This window comes from Anabrus simplex, chromosome 2, assembly GCF_040414725.1.
Source record: "Anabrus simplex isolate iqAnaSimp1 chromosome 2, ASM4041472v1, whole genome shotgun sequence".
NCBI lineage: Eukaryota > Metazoa > Arthropoda > Insecta > Orthoptera > Tettigoniidae > Anabrus > Anabrus simplex.
In genome coordinates this window covers 712,829,673-712,850,733 of record NC_090266.1, presented here as the reverse complement: position 1 = coordinate 712,850,733, position 21,061 = coordinate 712,829,673, and the positions used below count along the sequence as shown (strand labels likewise).

The window sequence follows — 21,061 nt, the reverse complement described above, 5'->3', positions numbered from 1 at the left end:
CCTTGTAGAATTGGTAGACTAAGATGCAACCTTAGTTAGCGGTATGTTCAGCTTGTTGCCTGCACATCAGGCGATCCCACCTATCCATGGATTGAAGATGTTTCAAATCGATCTTAAAGTCGATTTTTCCAGAAATCGGAAACGTGTACAGTTCTAGAAGCTGAGTGAGTATATATAAGCGATCGTTTAGCCTGCTGAACATTTAGTGTTCAAGCATAGTTCTTCAGCATCCGTCCCCGTTCACCATTTGTGTTAATACTATGAGGAATTAACCAAATGCGACAAAAATCCTCAGCTCGGCGGGAATCGAAACTGGGTTCCTATGAACCGAAAGCCACAACGTCGAGCATTCATCCAACCGACACGAGCTTCATGTATTTGAGCACCATCAAATACCATCGGACTGGGCCGGAATCGAACCGGAAAGTTTGAGTGAGAAAGCCAGCGAAACGCACTGTATAGGCAACTTCCGATTAACCTAGGCCGTCCACGTGGTGCTGACAGGTTGTTTGGTCTACAGTGACATAGTTCTGTTAGTTGCTTATGTCTCGGGCACTGACTCGTCAAGTGACCCACTGAATTGAATGTCGAAAACGTAGCAGGCTGATTTTCACACTTGATCAAGGATGTACGCCTACCGATATCTAAGTAAGGGTGGATATGGTACACGGGCGCATTTTGAATAGCGGGGAAAATTGGATAATGGTTAGCATTTGCGAGAATTTTTGGTAAAACTAGAGATGCCATTTTATCAGTGTAAGTTCGGCAGGGACCAGAGTAGTGTGCTTAACATACAGTATCCATAGTGTTTCCAAGAATATCTGTTAATCTGAAAGACTATGGACGTACTTTACATTAACCAATGTAAGTAGCGAAAGCTTCTTGTTTCTGTAGATTATAAATTTACGTTTTGTTGCCTTAAGCTTTTATGAAATCCGCGTAAGAGCAATTAAGCTAACGTAACCTACCTATGATTCCCGTGTACGTTAGCTGTCACCACGCCGGACATTGGCACATTTGTGACGTACCCACTTTGCCCACAGATGTATGACAAATTTATAACGTGGCGGGTCACTTTAATATTAAAATAAATAAATGATATGTCATGGTTTCTCCAGAAACAGTATCCCAAGGGCGCCAGTCTTCAAGCTTATGGCTTGAAAACAAAAGTAGATAATTAATAATAATAATAATAATAATAATAATAATAATAATAAATAAAAATACGTAATGAGACTCAAAAAACTCCCAGGGGTGGGGTGAACGGAACACAAATCATTAAGTACACTAACTTGGAATTTAAGGATCATTAATAATCATTTCATAAAATACTAATTAAAACAGCTATTTATTAAGATGAAAACGTGACGTAACGGCGTATTAACGAAATCTGAACTTACGGAAGCAAAAGGAAAAGTGAATGAAATTAACTTTAAGAAAATGAACTGTTGCGCGAAGACTTGCAGTAACTTATGCCATAAGCTCACCAAATGTAGACTCTGTTGTCTTGAAGCTGAAGATGGGTGGATTTCTCGTACAGGCTGCCTCATCTGTTGTTGGATTCCAGTCCTACATCCACATTTCCTGTCTTTAACACTTCCTATTGTACTCCTTACATAAAGTCGTAATGAGTCCTAATTTTAAGTGCAAAACCACCATGGGTTATGTTCATGGAGAGAATACCTTCGTATTCTTCCGTATTACGGAACAGTAGCGTAGCTAAACTCATAATAAAAGCTCTCCTGCCCTATACTAGTCAAAAACCGGTCTCCCGTTGACTACCTCTCGTCATTGAGATAACAAGTCCCAATGAGAGTAACTTTTGAGTAGAATATACTCAGATGCGAAGTGAACTAAGTTAAAATCTTCTCCGATGTGTAGACGTAGAATCGTAGTAAGAGTATCTTCCAAGCGTGAGAATCAGAATCAGAATGTCCGAATCTCCGAATACGAATCTGAATGTGAGTCTGAATGAGAATCTGAATGAGAGTCCGAATGAGAATCTGAATGAGAGTCCGAATGAGAATGTCCTCTCCAGCCCTTGTCGGTGGTATATATTGGTTCAAAAGTCTCCTTCCATCAGCCATATCACATGGTCCAGTAAGATTCGATGTCTCATCCCTTCTCCCTTGTATAGCTGTGCATCCATCACGTTGCTTCATTACGTTCATTCACATAGGCTGAACTTTCCCGCTGAAATAAAGCGTCTCGAAGCTGAGTTTGAAAAGTGGGTGTTAATAATGTATCAACTGTCTTTTCATGAGGTGGAGAGGGTAAGGTCTCTCGTAACCTCGATGACGTACTTTTCCTGGAACTGGGCTGATATTAGCCTGCTGACTCTGGTCACCTCACAACGGCTATTGGAAAATTTACTGCAAGTTATAAATATGCGTGATGTTGAAATACTTTACCCAATAATTTGTTCGTTCAGAATACGTTATAGCCGCGATACAAAGAAATGAAATGATGATTGAAATGGATGATAAAAGCCCTATATATATATATATATATATACATATTAATTTAAAATGACCTATCAGTGATTAAATATATACATATTATCAATTAAATATATAGTTCAATAAATAAAAATATACAGTGATGTCCCAAACATCACACATTTTGTTGGATTATTAATGTACTATGTTCCGAAGTTTTCATGTCGCCGCGCGGGGCAATTTGAATAAGTTTTTTTTACTAGTTGCTTTACGTCGCATTGACACAGACAGGTCTTATGGCGACGATGGGACAGGAAAGGGCTAGGAGTGGGAAGGAAGCGGCCATGGCCTTAATTAAGGTACAGCCCCAGCATTTGCCTGGTGTGAAAATGGGAAACCACGGAAAACCATCTTCAGGGCTGCCGACAGTGGGATTCGAACCTACTAATCTCCCGAATACTGGATACTGGCCGCACTTAAGCGACTGCAGCTAGCGAGCTCGGTATTTGAATAAGTTGCTATGGGGTAATTTCGATTATGAAATTATGGACTGTTACGAATCTGTGTGACAATTTAATACACATTTTAAGACATATTATAAGGGAAAAGCTTCAGGTTCGTACCTTTCGAGACTTACAATGCTACCGCCATAGATATCCCTTCCCCTTCCCCGGGCCCTAACTCTCAACCTGATCTTTTTCGGCTTCCCTAAACAACCCAAGAACTTAATGGTATTACGTGCGACATGTATGAGCTGAAGGAAAGCAATTGTGGCCGTTGTGCTTGAGAAGATGTTATGAGACAACTGTGTTTAATTTGAATTATTTGTAATTATCCTAGTTTATGTTCAACATGACCTCAAATACTTAATTTAGCATGTAAATAATAAATGATAAATACATAATTCTATTCTTATTGTAATTAATGCTCATTTCCAATGTTATAAACATTATCCCATGATAAATCCAAATTGCCTCATTAAAAATTCCCTTGTTAAAATTGAAGGGATAAATCGGATAGTGACATTACGCGTCTGTATTTGCAAATTTTTGTTTCATAAAATGGGTAAATGTTGGTTATACATACAAGTATTACATGTATAAATCATTTTCATCAGAAGGATCAAAATAATGATCAAAGATGTTGAAATTATTCAATAAGCCCGTTAATTTGTTCCGTAAATGGACATGTGGTTGCCTCCATCGGTAAATTAAGAATTATTACCGATTTTAATTTCGTGTGGCTATTTCTAGCCGAGTGCAGCCCTTGTAAGACAGGCCCTCCGATGAAGGTGGGCGGCATCTGCCATGTAACTGCGTGTTATTGTGGTGGAGGATAGTGTTATGAGTGGTGTGTGAGTTGCAGGGATGTTCGGGACAACACAAACACCCAGTCCCCGGGCCACTGGAATTAACCAATGAAGGTTAAATTCCCTGACCCGGCCGGAAATCGAACCAGGGACCCTCTGAACTGAAGGCCAGTACGCTGATCATTCAGCCAACGAGTCGGACATTATTACCGATGAAGTAGCAAGTTTTATTCCTATGGCTTCTTGCATTCGATATTAAAATGTTCTAGACATTAATGTTCATATACCAGGAATTTGCACTGTAGGTAGATAACTGTGGTGAAAGTGATCTCATGGCGTGTTCATGATGCGATCATACAACGGCCTACTCCTACTGTTCTTACCACTTAAAACTTCCCTCAAAAGCTAACTGAACAAGTGCTGGATGTCTCAAGACGTGTCCTTTGATTCTGTCCCTTCTTATGGTCACATTTGGCCAAATCGTTCTCTTTTGCCAACTCAGTTTAGTATCTCTTCATTCGTGATCCGATCTACCCGTCTCACCTTCAGCATTCTTCTGTAATACCACATCTCAAAAGCTTCTATTCTCTTTCTTTCTGAGCTAGATGTTGTCCATATTTCACATCCATGTAATGCTACGCTCCAGACGAAAGCCTTCGAAAACATATTTATAATTTGTATATCAATGCTTCTTTTACAGGTGATTATTCTTCTTATTCTTATAATAATAATAATTATTATTATTATTATTATTAGCTGAAACCAGTCAAGACGACGGTAAATGGGGTAAATATTTATTGCAGAATTTCCTTATAAACCAGGTGGTAAGGCTGCCCCTATTTTTTCCCAAACATATACAACCAGCTAGGAATTAAATTTCTCTTAGGCCTATCTTGCGCAACATCTTACAGCAATTTTATGTACAGTTAGTCTGATATACTGTAGATGTCCATGCACAATGCAAAAACGGTACAAGAGGCAGTATGTGAAGCCCATCTCAAAAACACTGTACTACTATATGTAGAGCGAAGTCCTATACTCCAGTCATTTTTACGACATGGTACTGTACTGTACAAACCATAGCCACTCCTTTAGCTGTCGGTAAAAAATTGCGCACCTTATTGGTCCAAGAGGCCATTTTATTTTGACAGAAAAGGGTGGCCACGTTATCATAGAAAACGTGGTAGGTTAGGACCAATTACAGACATGTCAATTCACCGCCATTTTGTATAGTCTCATCACATCGAAATTGATAGAAACGCGTTTTTCACAGTATTTTATATTATCCATGGCACGCAAATGCTGTACAGCAGATGTGATAGCTTACGCCATGTAATTACTACCGTTACAGCGTTCAAGAAAGTCATAAAACTGGACCATACGGCTGTAACACATCAGTTACTTTACGGAGCGAGAACTTTCGCTCTCCTCTTGAATACAGAGTTGTAAGAGCTAGACGTTTAAGAAGCAAGTAGCTGCGCGGAATTAAGCACGTTAGATATGCCTGGATAAGCTACAGGGAGCAGTGAGGGTTCACCTTATTGAGCCATACCTCTGGTTTTTTAAAAAAAATTGTATATTTCTAGGCTCCTTTACGAAGACTTGACTTTTCTTCTTCTTCTTAATCTGCTTACCTGCAGGGTTGGTTTCTCCCTCGGACTCAGCGAGGGTTACCACCTCTACCCCCACAAGGGCAGGGTCCTGGAGCGTGAGACATTGGATCGGGGGATACAACAGGGGAGAATGACCAGTACCTCGCCCAGGCGGCCTCACCTGCTATGCTGAACAGTGGCCTTGGTGTGGGATGAAAATATTGGAAAGGATAGGCAAGGAAGAGGGAAGGAAGCGGCTGTGGCCTTAAGTTAGGTACCATCCCGGTATTTACCTGGAGGAGAAGAAGAACTTTCACGATTCTTTACAATCATTCGGTATTTTATCGATATGCTGGTTTCATTGACACGAATAAACGAATTATAGAAAGCTTAGTAAGACCAGACATCGCTGTGAGTAGCCAAGGTAAATGTTTTTAGGTAAAGCTATAATCTGCGGGTCGCATAAAATTGAGTGTATAGGGGCAGCTCTACCACTCGGTATATCGTGGCCTTAATTAAGGTGCAGACCCAGTATTTGCCTGGTGTGAAAATGGAAAACCACGGAAAACCATCTTCAGGGCTGCCGACAGTGAGGTTCGAAACCACTACCTCCCGAAGGCAAGCTGACAGCTACGCGACCCAAACCACGCAGCCACTTGCTCGGTGCATTCCATGTACAATTACCTTTTGGAACTATTGCAAATTTAAAATATCGCTCTCTTGGAATTGCAACATTTCACTGGCCATTGCTCAAATCTGGCTGAGGTAAATAGAGAACGTCACGTCCCTTGAGGTTTATTGGCAGTGATACAAAATGCCAAGCGAATTGGAAAGTGATGCCTTTTGAAGAAAATTGAAGTGTTTTATCGGATGTTGTTAAGTCAGTTCGAGGGATTTGAGCTCTCTGTCCAGCTTTGTCTTTACTTATAATTTCCAAATCTAAACAATTTTCGTACATACTTCTAGAATTAGGCCCTAATCTGGTTCCGTTTAGTAGCCGTTGGGAAACGTTCCGACTTCAAAGGAGCATAACTATGGCTCCAATTTCTAGAATATGAATATATTGAACCATATCATTTCATGGTGATAGAGATATTATTTAACACACCAGGAACACTTTAGCGGGAGTCGAAACTGGTGAGGCGCGAAAAGTAGCTTGGAAATTGAAATGGCATATGGCTTTTAGTGCCGAGAGTGTCCGAGGACTTGTTCGGCTCGCCAGGTGCAGGTCTTTTGATTTGACTTCCGTAGGCGACTTGCGCGTCATGATGAGGATGAAATGATGATGAAGTCGACACATACACCCAGCCCCCGTGCCAGCGAAATTAACCAATTATGGTTAAAATTCCCGACCCTGCCGGGAATCGAACCCGGTACCCCTGTGATCAAAGGTCAGCACGCTAACCATTTAGCCATGGAGCCGGACATTAGCTTGGAACTCAAAGGGGGGAAACGCAAGCTAGACTGGGCGTGGCAAGATGTGTGAGAGAGCGAAGAAGCCAGGGAAAATGATAAAACGACTCGAATACTGTCTAGGGATTCACAGATACCACACTTATAAGAAGGAACGCGGCATGAAGCAGGCCTGGTAAAGTATGAAAATATGACGATAATTACTCTTGTGAGCAAATTTCGGCAAAATTAAAATAACAGGAAATTTTGTAGTAATTTTCTGTGTGCTTCGAGCTGATCCGCTGTGCTAAGTATAATTGCTTTTCTTAGTATAATTTGAGCGGGATGAGCGTGGGAAGCAAGCTTTAGTTTGCACAAAGGAGAAGTGTTTGTATCATAGGGTTTCCCCGTGTGTGGCGTCTCTGTCAAGAACATATAAAAGAGCATTGAGAGGGGATGGGATTCATTCACTGGAAGACAGACGAAGCGGTAGGATGCGTCATGAGCTTGTAGCAATCACACAAAGCTAGTGCTAGAATATGTAGTGTTGGTCAGTTTTTATCATTCGTGGCCTGGAGAAGTAGTAATTACACGGAACTAGGAAGTAGTATTTTAATAAACTTTGATCTAGAAATCAGCGCACAGATGCGTGCTACAATTTTTAATAAATACTTTCTACTTATGATTAGGAGCTATACGGGACGAACTATAAGCCTGGATGGGAGACATGTTTTATAGTTTCTTAAGTCCTAACCCACGATATGCTGAACTAGGAGTGACGGGAGTGCACAAACAGGCATCTTAATTGTGTGCGTAAAATTTCAGTTATTGGCGATTCGGGAATCTACGACAAGAGCTGATTAAACACGAGACCGTCCTACAAACCAGCGCTCATGAAGACGGCAGCGCGATGGACCATACCATGGAACCGAACTGAGAACCAGCAGCCCAAAACGACGCTAGCGAAATGTTGGGCTAAATCCACACACAGTCCAGCATGGATGAGCCATGAGCTCGCAATGTAACAGAGAAGTTTGAATTGATTTTTCTTTTAGCATGAGAGAGGGACAGTTCAGTCCCCACATTTCCCTTTGTACATACACGTTCATTATGCTTTAATGGCAATCATTTAAGTATGTTTAGGACTAATGCATGTTCTCTCTGTGTTATTAGCTTTGAGTCGTTGTGTACGGTTATGAGGGTGTTACGATTAAATTAGGTTTGTTCTATTGTCATGTAAAGTAGTGTTATTCTTATTGGGAATTAATTTATGGCAACTTGAGGAGCTAGGATCATTGAAAATTAAAGGATGGAGGTGCCTTATAAGTGTCGAATGGGAAGACTCTTACTGCGTGCTAGGTGACCTAAAGAATAGGAATTGCATATTATGTTAATGTGCATGAGTTTTGAAATAATTCCGGCAAACTAACACATGGCTATGCAAGTGGCATGAACCGGGGTCCGTTGCGTGAATAAAATAGATTTCTTTTTCATCTTAATCTGATTACCCTCCAGGGTTAGTTTTCCCTCGGACACAGCGAGGGATCCAACCTCAACCGCCTCAAGGGCAGTGTCCTGGAGCGTGAGACTTTGGGTCGGGAGATGAACTGGGGAGAATGACCAGTACCTCGCCCAGGCGGCCTCACCTATTATGCTAAACAGGGGCCTAGTGAGGAAATGGGAAGATTGGAAGGGATAGACAAGGAAGAGGGAAGGAAGCGGCTATGGTCTTAAGTTAGATACCATCCCGGTATTTGCCTGGAGGAGAAGTGGGAAACCACGGAAAACCACTTCCAGGATGGCTGAGGTGGGAATCGAACCCACCTCTACTCATTTGACCTCCCGAGGCTGTGTGAACCCCGTTCCAGCCCTCGTACCATTTTTCAAATTTCGTGGCAGAGCCGGGAATCGAACCCGGGCCTCCGGGGGTGGCAGCTAATCACACTAACCACTATACCACAGAGGCGGACGAAAAGAGATTTACAGTATATTCCGGATATTCTGGATGGCCTGAAGCGAGGTCAAGCATGTAGGCCTGTGAATTACGAGTCTGCGGAAAATGATTCCAGACCAGAGGGATTGCTATTATGTGTTATTAAGAGGCCATACGTGCCCACAGCCTGCCCTTTTGAAGTGATGAGATTTGGATCAGCTGAGTGCTGCCTTGTACTGTCAGGCGGAAAGGGGACCCACTAGCCATGCGACGATAAGCAGATGTGAAAGAGGCTTTGCTATGTAGCTATGTGTATCTGCTGACAGATGCATATTATTGTTTGAAAGAGCGAGGGTATGACGGCTTTGCCAGTCCCTCTAGACCAGTGTGTATTTTGTGTCTTTATTTCAGATCCAGTTTAAGAGTTTTGATTTGTTTATTGTTGTGGTTTATTGTGTCTCAATGTTCATATTCGTCATTTTTTTGTAAACTGCTAAAGGGGAAAGATCGTATGCATTTTAGGGGTCGAAAGGTTCAATCCTCATTTTTTAGTATGATATCGAGCTCATATTAGCTTCAGTGTCGTTTTGGGGGTATCAGGAAGTCCTGAACTAAGCATTCTTGTGGATTATGTGTCCCAAATTAAATGGGAATAATTTTAATCTTAGTTTTCTTATATATGCGAAGTTTTCTGCTGCTTATGTGATGTACTAGGACGTTTAAGTACGACGCAGATAGTCGAGTCTGTTCAAACTTATCTAAATATACAGTGCAGTGTTTAGGTAACCGCTCCGTCGACATCACTTTCACAACCACTTTATGGAGTACATGATACATTTGTTGACGGAATTTGCCGTACAATTCCTGCAGTGTAGGAGAGTTGATAAACTTATTTTTCAGTTCTACGATCTCCAACTACACGGTATGCGGAAAGTCTTTATCTGAAGTTGAACATTTTTCAACAAATAAATCAGAAGTGGGCTTGCGCTCATTGGTTCATCATTCCATCCTCATCACGACGCGAAGGTCACCTACGGGCGTCAAATCCAAAGACCTGCACCTGGCGAGCCCAACACGTCCTCGAACACTCCACATACAAAAACCATACGCCATTTATTTACCGTTTCCGCTATGTGGAATGAATAAGTCACCTTCCACCATTGATTGAATTTCGGCGACTCTCCACTTCCTAGTTTCTCTTCATGATTCGCCATAGTCAAATCGCTAACATCAAACATACTTACACGCTTCACGTATCACAAGCAGCGGTAAGCAGGGGAGAGGCAGAGTTAGACTGACCCGAGCAACACTTGCGCGCTGCTGTGCCGGAAGCACTGTTTAGCCGGTTCATGTGTATAGGAAACAGGAACGTAGCCAGGAAGAGCCTCCGTGGCTCAGGCGGCAGCGTGCCGGCCTCTCACCGCTGGGTTTCGTGGTTCAAATCCCGATCATTCCATGTGAGATTAATGCTGGACAAAGCGGAGGTGGGACAGGTTTTTCCGGGTACTCTGGTTTTCCCTGTCACATTTAATTCCAGCAACCCTCTCCAATATCATTTCATTAATCAATGCCCAGTGGAGTGCGACATGCTTCGGCACCCGGCACAATTCCTTTCCTCGCCGCTGGATGGGGCTTCATTCATTCCATTCCTGACCCTGTCGAATGATTGGAAACAGGCTGTGGATTTTCATTTACAGCGTAGCCAGGTTCGGCCGATGGTGGATGGTGACGAAATCGCAACACATGCTTACAATGTGATGAAAGAACACAATGAAAGTGCTTGTGCGTGTGTGTTGCACGCATGCAAGGCTTGTCATTATAAGGACACTGATACAGGTGAATTATGTTGATATTCAGATTGCAGTACCGGTACACTACAAAATCTTTCATTAAAATACAGAACGAAAACAATATGATCAAAGTCAACAGTGGGTGTGTTCAGATTACATTCTAAAATTCAACTTTCGAGGCGTCTTATAAAATAGATTCAATAAATCTGTTGGTTCTACAAGCATGTCTCTGAATGTTTATTTAGCTTATTGTTTATTGACAGTTTCTATTTATTTTATATTTTAAAACCTCCATGTGGGGACTCTAACCCCAAGTAACTCCCCCCCCCCCCCCGCACTTCCTGGCTGCGCCACTGATAGCAAAGTGTGTGTTGGAGGATACTGTTATATGTGAGTTGCACGAATGTTGGTGACAGCAGAAAAATCCTATCACCGAGCCAAGGAAATTAATCGCTCGTGATTATAATACCACCAGCCGGCCTGAAATCAAATCCAGGACTTCAAGGCACGGAAGCCACGATGCTGACCATATAGCTGGACTGGTTGGTAACAGAAAAGTCTCAATGTCCAAGTGTAGGGGACCAGAGTACCCTTCCCACAGAGATCCTCAATCGCACTCATTTCCGAGCTTTTTTAAAATACGGTACAAATATTTTGTGTATCTCTGTAATTAAAACTAAACATCTGCGTACAAGTGAGTAGTGGGAAGTCCTGGAAATAGATCTTCTTTACATTCCCCGAATTACTTTGTATGAAATCAAACCCGCAGTCATTCAAATGAAACGAGCGCGCCTTTATCATTCAGTTTGTCAGCCCCATCTCTCCACTTACTACACTCAAAATATGTTTTGAAACAATATGGGAAGGTGCTCACCTGATGAGTTTTCTTCCCTGGACACACTATTGCGAAGCAACACTCCTTCTTCTTTGGGTCCTTAGAGTAGTACGAGAGACATGAGCGAGCAGTGTAGTGTCGTAATAGAAGAGTTGAAGATGGCTTCGTGTCCTTTTCACTGCTATATATGAGCAGCATATCATGTTTAATGCCAGCCCAGCAACGAGTTGAATGGTCTATAAAAAGAAATTTTTCCTTCCTATACAGACAACCGAACATATTAGCCTCTTGACGCAACTTACTGAACGGCAAAGAAATATTTTCATAGTCCACCGTCACTAGACTTTTGTCTTCTTCAAGCTGCAATGAGTTTGGATGTTGCTGCTTGTCAGGAAACTCTTCATAACACTCGCCTTCCACTTCTTGATCCTGGGCTAGAGGGCCCGCGTCGACGTACTCTTCGACTTGGTCCAAACCTAAGAACCAGAAAATCGAAATATTACGCACAACATACACATAATACGCCCCTTAGTCATTATCAGAATTTAAAATGCTCTGCTTTATGCAGGGGGATGGATATTATTTACTATAAATTATGAAGTGCGTTACATTTTGAGCGTAAAAAATGAAAGTGAATTAAATTGAAGCGTAAGGGAAACATTCAAGGCAAAAATGTGAAAAGTATTACTTTTTCTGAAAAGTGGTTCATTAAATTATTACGATTTTTCTTATTAAAATAAAATATAATTTTTACGGGAATCGATAAAACTACTTAATTCTAATTGTTTAAATTATATCTGCATTCAAATAACATTTTGAAATTTTGACAAGTCACGATTCAAACCTAAACATTTTTAGAATGGCTGCAATTACAAGACTGTGGTCTGCTGTTGTAGCTAGAGAATTCTAGTGTCTTTAACTTGGATACACTGTCAAAGGTAAATGTTTATTAGTTGGCAGGGCCTAGTTTGTTGTGGTGAATTAAAGGTATTTTTTCAGTGTGTTTTCAATTACACTATGACTACTTCCAAATTTAACTCGCATTTCTGAAAACTGCCATTTTAAAAACATATATAATCAGATCCATGTTTCTGAAACGTTTACAGCAGTTTAATGGCGCTTTATGGCATAAACTGAACCTGTAAAATTAGCTAAATATTGAAAAACCTGAAAATGTATATATTATTCATCCTAAGTTTTTCTTCAAAAGTTTTTTCAGAATTCCGAATTTAGCATGTTAAAGGTCCAGTAAAATCTAAATATATCTTTAAAACGATCGCAGAAATTAGAGTGTTGCAGAACTCTCTCTATGACCGATCATGACTCGCCTGATAAAGAAAGGACCGAGCTGCTATAATAGTGGCCGGTCCGGCCATGTGCTCGCTCCATGTGTCATGTCCAGACATCGAGTAAGCGGTCTTCGCCGCACGTCTCTCTCTTGACACAAAAGTAACGTTTCCAAGAACGCTTTTGTGACACAATTAAATACAGTATATTCAGCGAAGAAGAATGTGATATTTCAGTACAATAACAGAAAAAAAAAGACAAGAACCATTTCCAAACACAAGATTGGTTCTGTTTATTAGTTAAAATAATCGACCTACACGTTAAATAATTAGTAGCTCTGAAATCTAGGAGACGACTGTCTTTATTAAGAAAACCTACAAAGAACATTTAGTTTCGTGTAGTCGTAACTTGACACTTTCCAGTGATTTCCAAGTCATGAAAATGTATAATTACTGCTGATCACCAGTAGATCACTGACGCGATCTGGATGTAATTGGCTGCGGTGATTTATTAATGTCTTGTCAGCCTTACTGAAACACCGTTCGCTGGATGCGCTGGGATACATAAAATACGTCTTGCGACTGCAACCAGCCCGGGTAGGTTAGATCCCTTTCGTGTCTGCTCCACTATTTAAAATGTCATCATTATCTCCGGGGTGCATTCAAATATATAGATCTATTTCATCTTCTGCGGAGGATCTGTTATACTTCCAAACGGTCTGTCTTTCTGGGTGGCGACGTCACTGCACTTGAAGACTCTATGTTCATGAAAAAAGAAAGAGAAGTAATACAGAACTGATGTTGAAATCGTGAAGGTTTACCTGAAAGAAATTGTTTTGCGTTGATGAGATATTCTACGAATTATTATAGTTTGGTTATGAGACAAAATACGAAAATGATTACTTTAATGATATAATTTTGTGCCTGTATAAATAGCACTTATTTGTCGCACACAGCTCAGAATTTCCTGCTTTTCACTTTTGTCAAGCACATAGTGGCCACGAAGAGGGCCACAGGAAGGTATCCGTTTGATGTTCGGAAGTAATTACTAACTTCTCAAACAGAAAAGTCAGGGCTCGAACTTTAATCCTGCGTACCTCCTGTTAAAAATACGTATCTGTAAGTACATATCTACACAGTTCAAAAAAATTAGAGAAACATGTCTTTGAACGTATGCCATGCTCTACAAAACAATACCTCACACTCAGGTATATTACCAACTAAAGCTTTATTCTTTGCCGTTGAAGTATACAAAGGAACATCGATGGATTCGCGTTCATTTTCAGAACACAAACGGAAATGTCCAAATAGGGGCAAAAAAGTGATAACAGTCCTCCAGGGTTGATTTGTATCACAGTTGGAAAGCTTCAGTATGGTGTATGTCCTCCACGAGCATTTATCACAGCTTGGCATCTACGTGGCATGCTCCGTATAAGTCGGTATCAGGTTCCAGTCCTCAATGAGAGCCTGTTCGAGGTCTTGGAGATTCTGTGGTAGAACGGGACGCCCACGAACACTTCTGTCAAGCCTACTCCACACATGCTCGATGGGATTACGGTCGGACCTCACTGCTGGCCATTCCATCTCTTGAATGTCCAATTCTCGCAAGACAGCACTGGTGATGCGCGCTACATGAACCCTGGCAATGTCGTGCATGAGTACGAATTCAGGGCCAACAACGTAGGCAGCAACCAACACATGCTGTAGCAGTATCTGCTCGATGTATCCCGCAGCGGTAAGATTATCACAAACGACGACAGGATCCGTACGGCCATCAATACTGATGCCACCCCACACCATCACAGAACCTTGTCCGAATCGCTCGCCTTCCTGGACAACATCTGCCACGTATCGCTCACCACGGCGTCTCCATACACGTTGACGTCCATCACGCTGTGTCAGGGGAAATCTGGACTCGTCTGTGAACGACACAGGTCTCCATTGGCTAAGTTGCCAGTTGACGTGGGTACGGGCAAACAGAAGGCGAGCTGCGCAATGTTGCTGCGTTAAACGGGACACTCGAACAGGAAGTCTGAGTCGTAAATACACTTCTCATAACCTGTTCCTTACTGCCTGGTCAGTCACCATGACTCCAGTGACCCTCCTGAGGTCTTGTTGCAGTTCTCTGGCACTTGCTCAACGACGCCGCAACGCACAGATGGTCAGATATCGGTCATCCTGTGGGGTTGTCATGCGTCCACGACCTTGTCCAACCCTTCTTGTGAACTGGCCTGTCTTATTGTTACGATTACACAAGCGTTGAATAACTGACGAGAGACATTGAGATCCATAGCAACACGACGAAAAGTCCATCTTTCCTGGATCAAAGTGACGGCCCTTGCGACTTGAACTTCGTTAAGATCTCTTATGGGATGTGCTGGTTGACGTACAACGTGCTCAACTGACCGCAGTAGTCCGTATACTTCACAACGACACACGGCCGCACCGCTATTCACTTTGTTTTGAGGGGTCACCTGACAGTTTAATGCATGGCTACGCCTACAGATGGAGTATAACTTCGATTTGACATACCCTGAGTAGCTAAAGTCTCAAGGTACGCTGTACGACCATTGGAACCCCATCTACCAAATTAAAGTTCACATACCAGGCGTTACAAAACAAAGTCCCTAATTTTTTGAACTGTGTATTATGGTAAGGAATAATTACAACTCTACCTTATCATCACATTATCATCATCTTACCGTACTTGTAACCGGAGTAATTAAACTCACCTCACAGGTATTATCACTGACACTACAAACTTGTGGAAGCTTGTGAAACCAAAGTTTTTTTTAATGATCATCTTGCAACTCACACTTTCTTTTCTTCCACACAAATTTGCGTCATATCTAATTTTTAAAGTCACTATCGATACAACTTAAAAATAATCACAAATATCGTATATACTCCGAGTATCAAAACACATTCTTCTGTTGATGAATTGCACATATCAGCTCGTATCAGTTCTAAATGTTCCTTTTTCTCCCTTGAATTTAAAATAACCACTTTCAGTAACTGGAAGCTATGCAGTGTTCGCATCTAAATGTCACACAGTTTAAGTTGCAGGACGTGTAAGCTGAATATGCATGGTTATATTGATAGAACGGTTCAATATCTTAACAGAAGAGGAAAGGAAGAAAACATGCAAATAGTTCACATTTGTATAACTGTGCTGCGTAAAATAAACAGCCGTAAGCTGGGGGGAGGGGGGAGTCAGCACCATATTACTTACCTCTACAATAGGATGAACTTCACTTGTTTGACACACAGTACAGCTTGTGGAGAACGAAAGGATTCTAGGTGGCATTTTATCTTTCATCAGTTTTAGAAAACTCACTAAGCAAGGTTTCTCATCCGCCCGTCTGTAGTGGAGAAAGCCCATTGAGAGCCATGTCTGTACAAAACACTTTTGTTTCATATTTATTTCCAGGAGGAAGATTAATCTGCAGATGTCGTTTGGGTTGTTGTAGCAGTTTACACTCTTCATGGTGATCCACATCCATATCTAGATTTCAAGTATTTTCGTACAAGTGGTATATCTGTGGTTATGTTTATCTATGCAAACGATAAAAACTTTCAAGGGACCTTATAAACATTCTTTGTTAAAAGTACACATTGTGTTTAATAAATCTATATATATTAGGAAATTTGTGTCAATGAGGTTCTGCCCCTCTACTTCCTGCCGCTCTTGCGCAGCATATTGTAGTTACATAATGCTAACTTAAAACTTACTATGAGTGTATCTAACTTAACATTGTAAAACCACTGGACCCTTAGGACAATCGGGAGCAATGTGTCTCGCTTTGCTAGCCATAAAAGACGGTAATTGTTGCCAGCGTAGCTATTTTTACCTACCTATAACGCTCAATTATTTGCAGAGTGCCGGTGGGATATTTTTGTTGTCTGCTGTTAGCTTTACTGACATGTCATTAAAATCATGACAAATTCATTTGCTTGTAAAAATGACATTGGTAAGATGGCCGTTAACACAGCCGCTTGGCAGTGAGGGGGACGGATGAGGTAATCAAACACTACTAAGACACGATCTCAAGCCTGGATGAACTGAGAGGGTGAATGGCTGATATTTTGTTGTTGGAGGAATTGGCGGAGACCAAGTCTGGTAAAACTCAAGAAATGCCAAGCTGGCAGTTTTTCTGCTAGTGCTTCCAGCAAGTCCTGTCCGATAATGGAGAGGAGCAAGGCGTTTTAAAACGGTTACATCTCGGCTAACGTAAGGTAACTCTAGCAGAGGAGTCCCTGGTCGTTTAGGTTGGGGGTTGAGTGTGCGGTTAACACCCTCATCTCCTAAGAAAGACACCGCCGAGAAGCCAATTAACGATAACCGGACAGCTCTAGTGGTAGACAGAGAAGAATGAGCGATTAATTTAAAGGGTACCAAGGCTCTCCAACAGCCATACAGCCAAGGAGTAAAAAAATAAGTAAGTATCAAAGTAAGTAAGTAAGTAAGTATGTAAGCAAGTAAGATGACCATTGGTGTTCTTAACGGACTTATGCCAACTGTAAGACACACGCCTCCATGCCGGAAGTAAGATTTAATGTTTAAGAAATTTAGAACTGAGACATAGAGTTTAAAACAGATACGTACATTTATTGGCAAGGCGGAACAGGTCCAGCTAAACATTACGTCACTTTCGTCTTACCCAGGGCAATATCGACCAGCACCACAGTGTCTTGAAATTTTAGACATACTACACAAGTAATACAAGGTAACCAAAGAATTCTGCACTGCACCTTTACTAGTCCCGTTCATGTCCAAGTAAGCTGGAGATAGCTGTGAGGCCAGCCTGCACAACAGCGCTTCTTTCTCCGCCGTGGCATATTCCGATAGGGATTCTCCACGCAAGGTTTGGCTCAGGAAGTGGTTAATATCTGAAAGAAGAAAAAAACCAGTCCGTTCATCTATATTTTACTAGGGTTATGCAGTTTGTACAACAGTGCTGTTCATGATAACCAGGCCCTAAATTTTAGTACTCGTCTATATGAATACAAGCCCAGCTTCTGAATAGCCACACATATTAAATACTACATCTTTCCCTTCCCTAGCATCATAAATTAATGTAGGCCTGTATGGTGTAGGTTAATTAGTAACATGTAATATTGTATGGATTGGTTGATAGACATCAAAAGTCGTGTAACAAATATAATGCTATTTGATTCGATTTCATTTCTTCAAATTTATGTTACTTGAATTAAATTTCAGTTCATTAGGTCACACATTACTTTTTTGCGGCTCCTTGGATGAGTGGTCAGCGTACTCACCTTCATTTAAGAAGGCCACGGGTTCGAATCACGGCTCCTCCGAGAATTTTAACTGCGAATAGCTAATTTCTTTGGATCGGGGACTGGGTGTTTGTGTTCGTCTTAATACACTGCTCTTCCTCTACACACAACACAAAACAGTACCAACCACCTCAGAAACACACAATAATGAATATATCCCTCCACACAGGGTTGGCGTCAGGAAAGGTCGTTTGATCTCATTAACTGAAGTTTAAATTTCATTTAAGTAACATAAATTAAGTGATAAGACAATATTTTAGCAGAAATGATAGTGAATACTTAATTTAATAATAGCGTGAATTAATAAACCTTCAAGAACCCCCAGTTCCAAACTATGTTACTGTGTTGAAAAGCCCTCGGCATTATATCTTACTGTTCCTGCAAGATATAGAGTACTTCCCAGAGGAACAGCATTTTCAATTTTGCGTAAGTACGTAAATGATTATCTCGGTACGATACAGATGCACAATGAAGTAAATCTGAGTGCCCATTAGTATAATACTAGCTGATGTACCCGTGCTTCGCTACGGAATTCTACATTGTATACAGAATTGTAGGTTAGGTAGAGTACACGTTGTGAGCAAGACTGTATTAAATTGCATAGCTCTTAACGTTACCCTAGAAACACGACGGAGAAATCACCAAACGTCTTTTCTCATATGAAGACTGCGTTAGGGAATTTTCATTGTGACGGTAGGCACGCTTGCCTACCATCAGTCACAATCAGGTTAGGGAATTGCATTATAATGGCAGACACCCACTCCCCACCTGCCTTTTCACATCCTCATAAAGACTGTCTTACTGGTTTTCCCAACTGAAATGAACATACTGTAGGTCTTTACAATGACGTCAGTAGGAATGGCGCGAGTAAAAGCAATGATTTCATATGAAATACTCGATGAAATGAAAAAAAAAAAAACACACATTTTATCACTTTTAACGAACAGTACTCCGCTGCCGATCTAACAGTGCAAAGTTCCACAGTTGGAATGACCAGGCCGCAGACAGCCGTGATCCGTGAACACTCTTCGTCTTTTTTTTGGGGGGGGGGGGTGTCGAATAGTGAAGAGTCCCAGGGCAAAAAATATGCCCTTTTACTGATCTGTTTCCTAGGAGTACCCGGAGTCGGAAAATCTCAATTCACTACACTGGCTATTCTTTCCTCCGAGCCAGAGGAGAAATCCAATCTTCACTGCTAATTTTGAATAAATTTAATATAGAATTGAATAAAATTGAAGAGGAAGAAGCTCTTTTTAAGAAACGGCTCTTTCCAGGGTTGAATTCTGAGTTATTTAGTGAATTGTGGTGCTATAATTTGGAATATGCCTAAATTGTAGTTCCAGACCAGGTCATACTACTACTACTACTACTACTACTACTACTACTGTCCGACTCGTTGGCTGAACGGTCAGCGTACTGGCCTTCGGTTCAGAGGGTACCGGGTTCGATTCCCGGCCGGGTCGGGGAATTTAACCTTAATTGGTTAATTCCTACGGCCCGGGGGCTGGGTGTATGTGTTGTCTTCATCATCATTTCATCCTCATCACGACGCGCAGGTTGCCTACGGGAGTCAAATAGAAAGATCTGCATCTGGCGAGCCGAACCCGTCCTGGGATATCCCGGCACTAAAAGCCATACGACAGTTCATGTCATTTCACTACTACTACTACCGAGTGAGCCTCTCCCTTATGAGTGCACACTGCTCCTTTAAAACAGCACATCAGAGTAGGGATCGAATAGCTGGAATACTATGATGAACTAATGAATTACGTACCAGCAGTACGGTATCAGAAAATGTATGAACCAGAGGAATGGCATGCTAAAGAAGAAAGTTTTCTAACTCCCCAGCTATTTCCCGCCAATGTTCAGTCAGGCTGTTATACTCGGTACGCAGCATCTATCGGAGTTGAGCGGCAGCATAAGAGACAAAGAACATCACCACAAACAATGGTCAATATAATGTTATTGTTGATCAATGTTATGCGCTTTCAATATTGTAGGCCTTCACATTTAGTTTTCTTCCGACTCTGAAATACCACTCTTATCACAGTCGGAAATGACCGGAAATTGTATTCTCTATAACTGTTATGTAGTACTTTCCGATAGGAGCAATAACATAGGCATTTAAAAATTAAATTTTAGGCGCCTTCCCCTAAACTACAATTTCATACAGGGCGAATAAAATTGCTTATAACTAGAGACGGGAATTTGCCTATTTGCCTATTTTATTCCTGTGTTCAGAAACGTAGGCTTTTCAAATATAAATCCGTTTTAGGGTCTTTTTAGCTATATTTCGTTGGTTTTATTGTTCCTATAAATGCCTATTTCAGGGGTTTGTGCCTATTTGGAGTATAAATGCCTATTTGATGCCTTTTGACTGTATTTTTAAAAAGCCGATAATCTTCCAGTGCATTATATTGTAGCTAGTGTGCTCGACAGAAGTATCTTCTCTTTTTTCAATAACTGTTTACCCCCCCCCCCCAAAAATAGGAATTCTCAGAAGTGACCAGAAATAGTTCTAGCGAAATTTCCATCAGGAGAAACAAAGAACAATTTAACCTTGAAGCCTTCAACCCCTCCAACCTCCTAAGACATATGCGAGAACCAGTCAACGTCGAACTATGTTGCACAACACATATCGTCCCTGCTCTGGCAAACTAACGAATCTGAAAATTGTCAAAAGGTTAGGAGAGCTGAAAGAAGTTGTGATTACTCATGTCAAATCAATTTTTATATTTAATTATTGGTTTTATGTGTTAGGCATACAGAATGAGCTGCAGATGTGAGACTTTGTCAGAGGGTAGACAGTATATAAATAACAAAATCTAGACCAGAACTTCAGAACTACAGATTCCTTAGTTTGTCAGTTTTGCTAGTTTGCCAGAGCAGGGACGATATGCTCTGAACCTCCCTTTCGATGCGAACTGTTGTACGCGTACGCTTTATGTTGAGAACATGTTGTGATTTATTGTGAAGTGGAAGAAGAAAAAGAAGTGTGTTTGCGGCAATGCCCAAAGAAAAATCTTCGAAGTCCTACTGGCTGAAGCAGTGGATCACAAGGGACCCCAATTTCACTACGGATGGAAGGGTAGTCTGTCAAGCTTGCAGTAAAGAGGTAAGTTCGTTTGTTCCATTTATCTTTTTTTTTTTTTTTTTTGATTGAGAACTATGATCGCATTTCATTG

The 21,061-nt window shown here is 41.2% G+C and overlaps 1 protein-coding gene across 1 annotated transcript in view; it reads right to left on the bottom strand.

The window, feature by feature from the left end:
• Nucleotides 1-21,061, bottom strand: part of blow (blown fuse) — a 101,125-nt gene that overhangs the window by 7,367 nt on the left and 72,697 nt on the right. Inside the window, exons 2-3 of the mRNA XM_067139385.1 lie at nt 17,328-17,465; nt 11,329-11,765 (exon numbers count right to left, since the gene is read on the bottom strand). Coding sequence (XP_066995486.1) covers nt 11,329-11,765; nt 17,328-17,465 — 575 coding nt within the window. The remainder of the gene's footprint in view (nt 1-11,328; nt 11,766-17,327; nt 17,466-21,061) is intronic.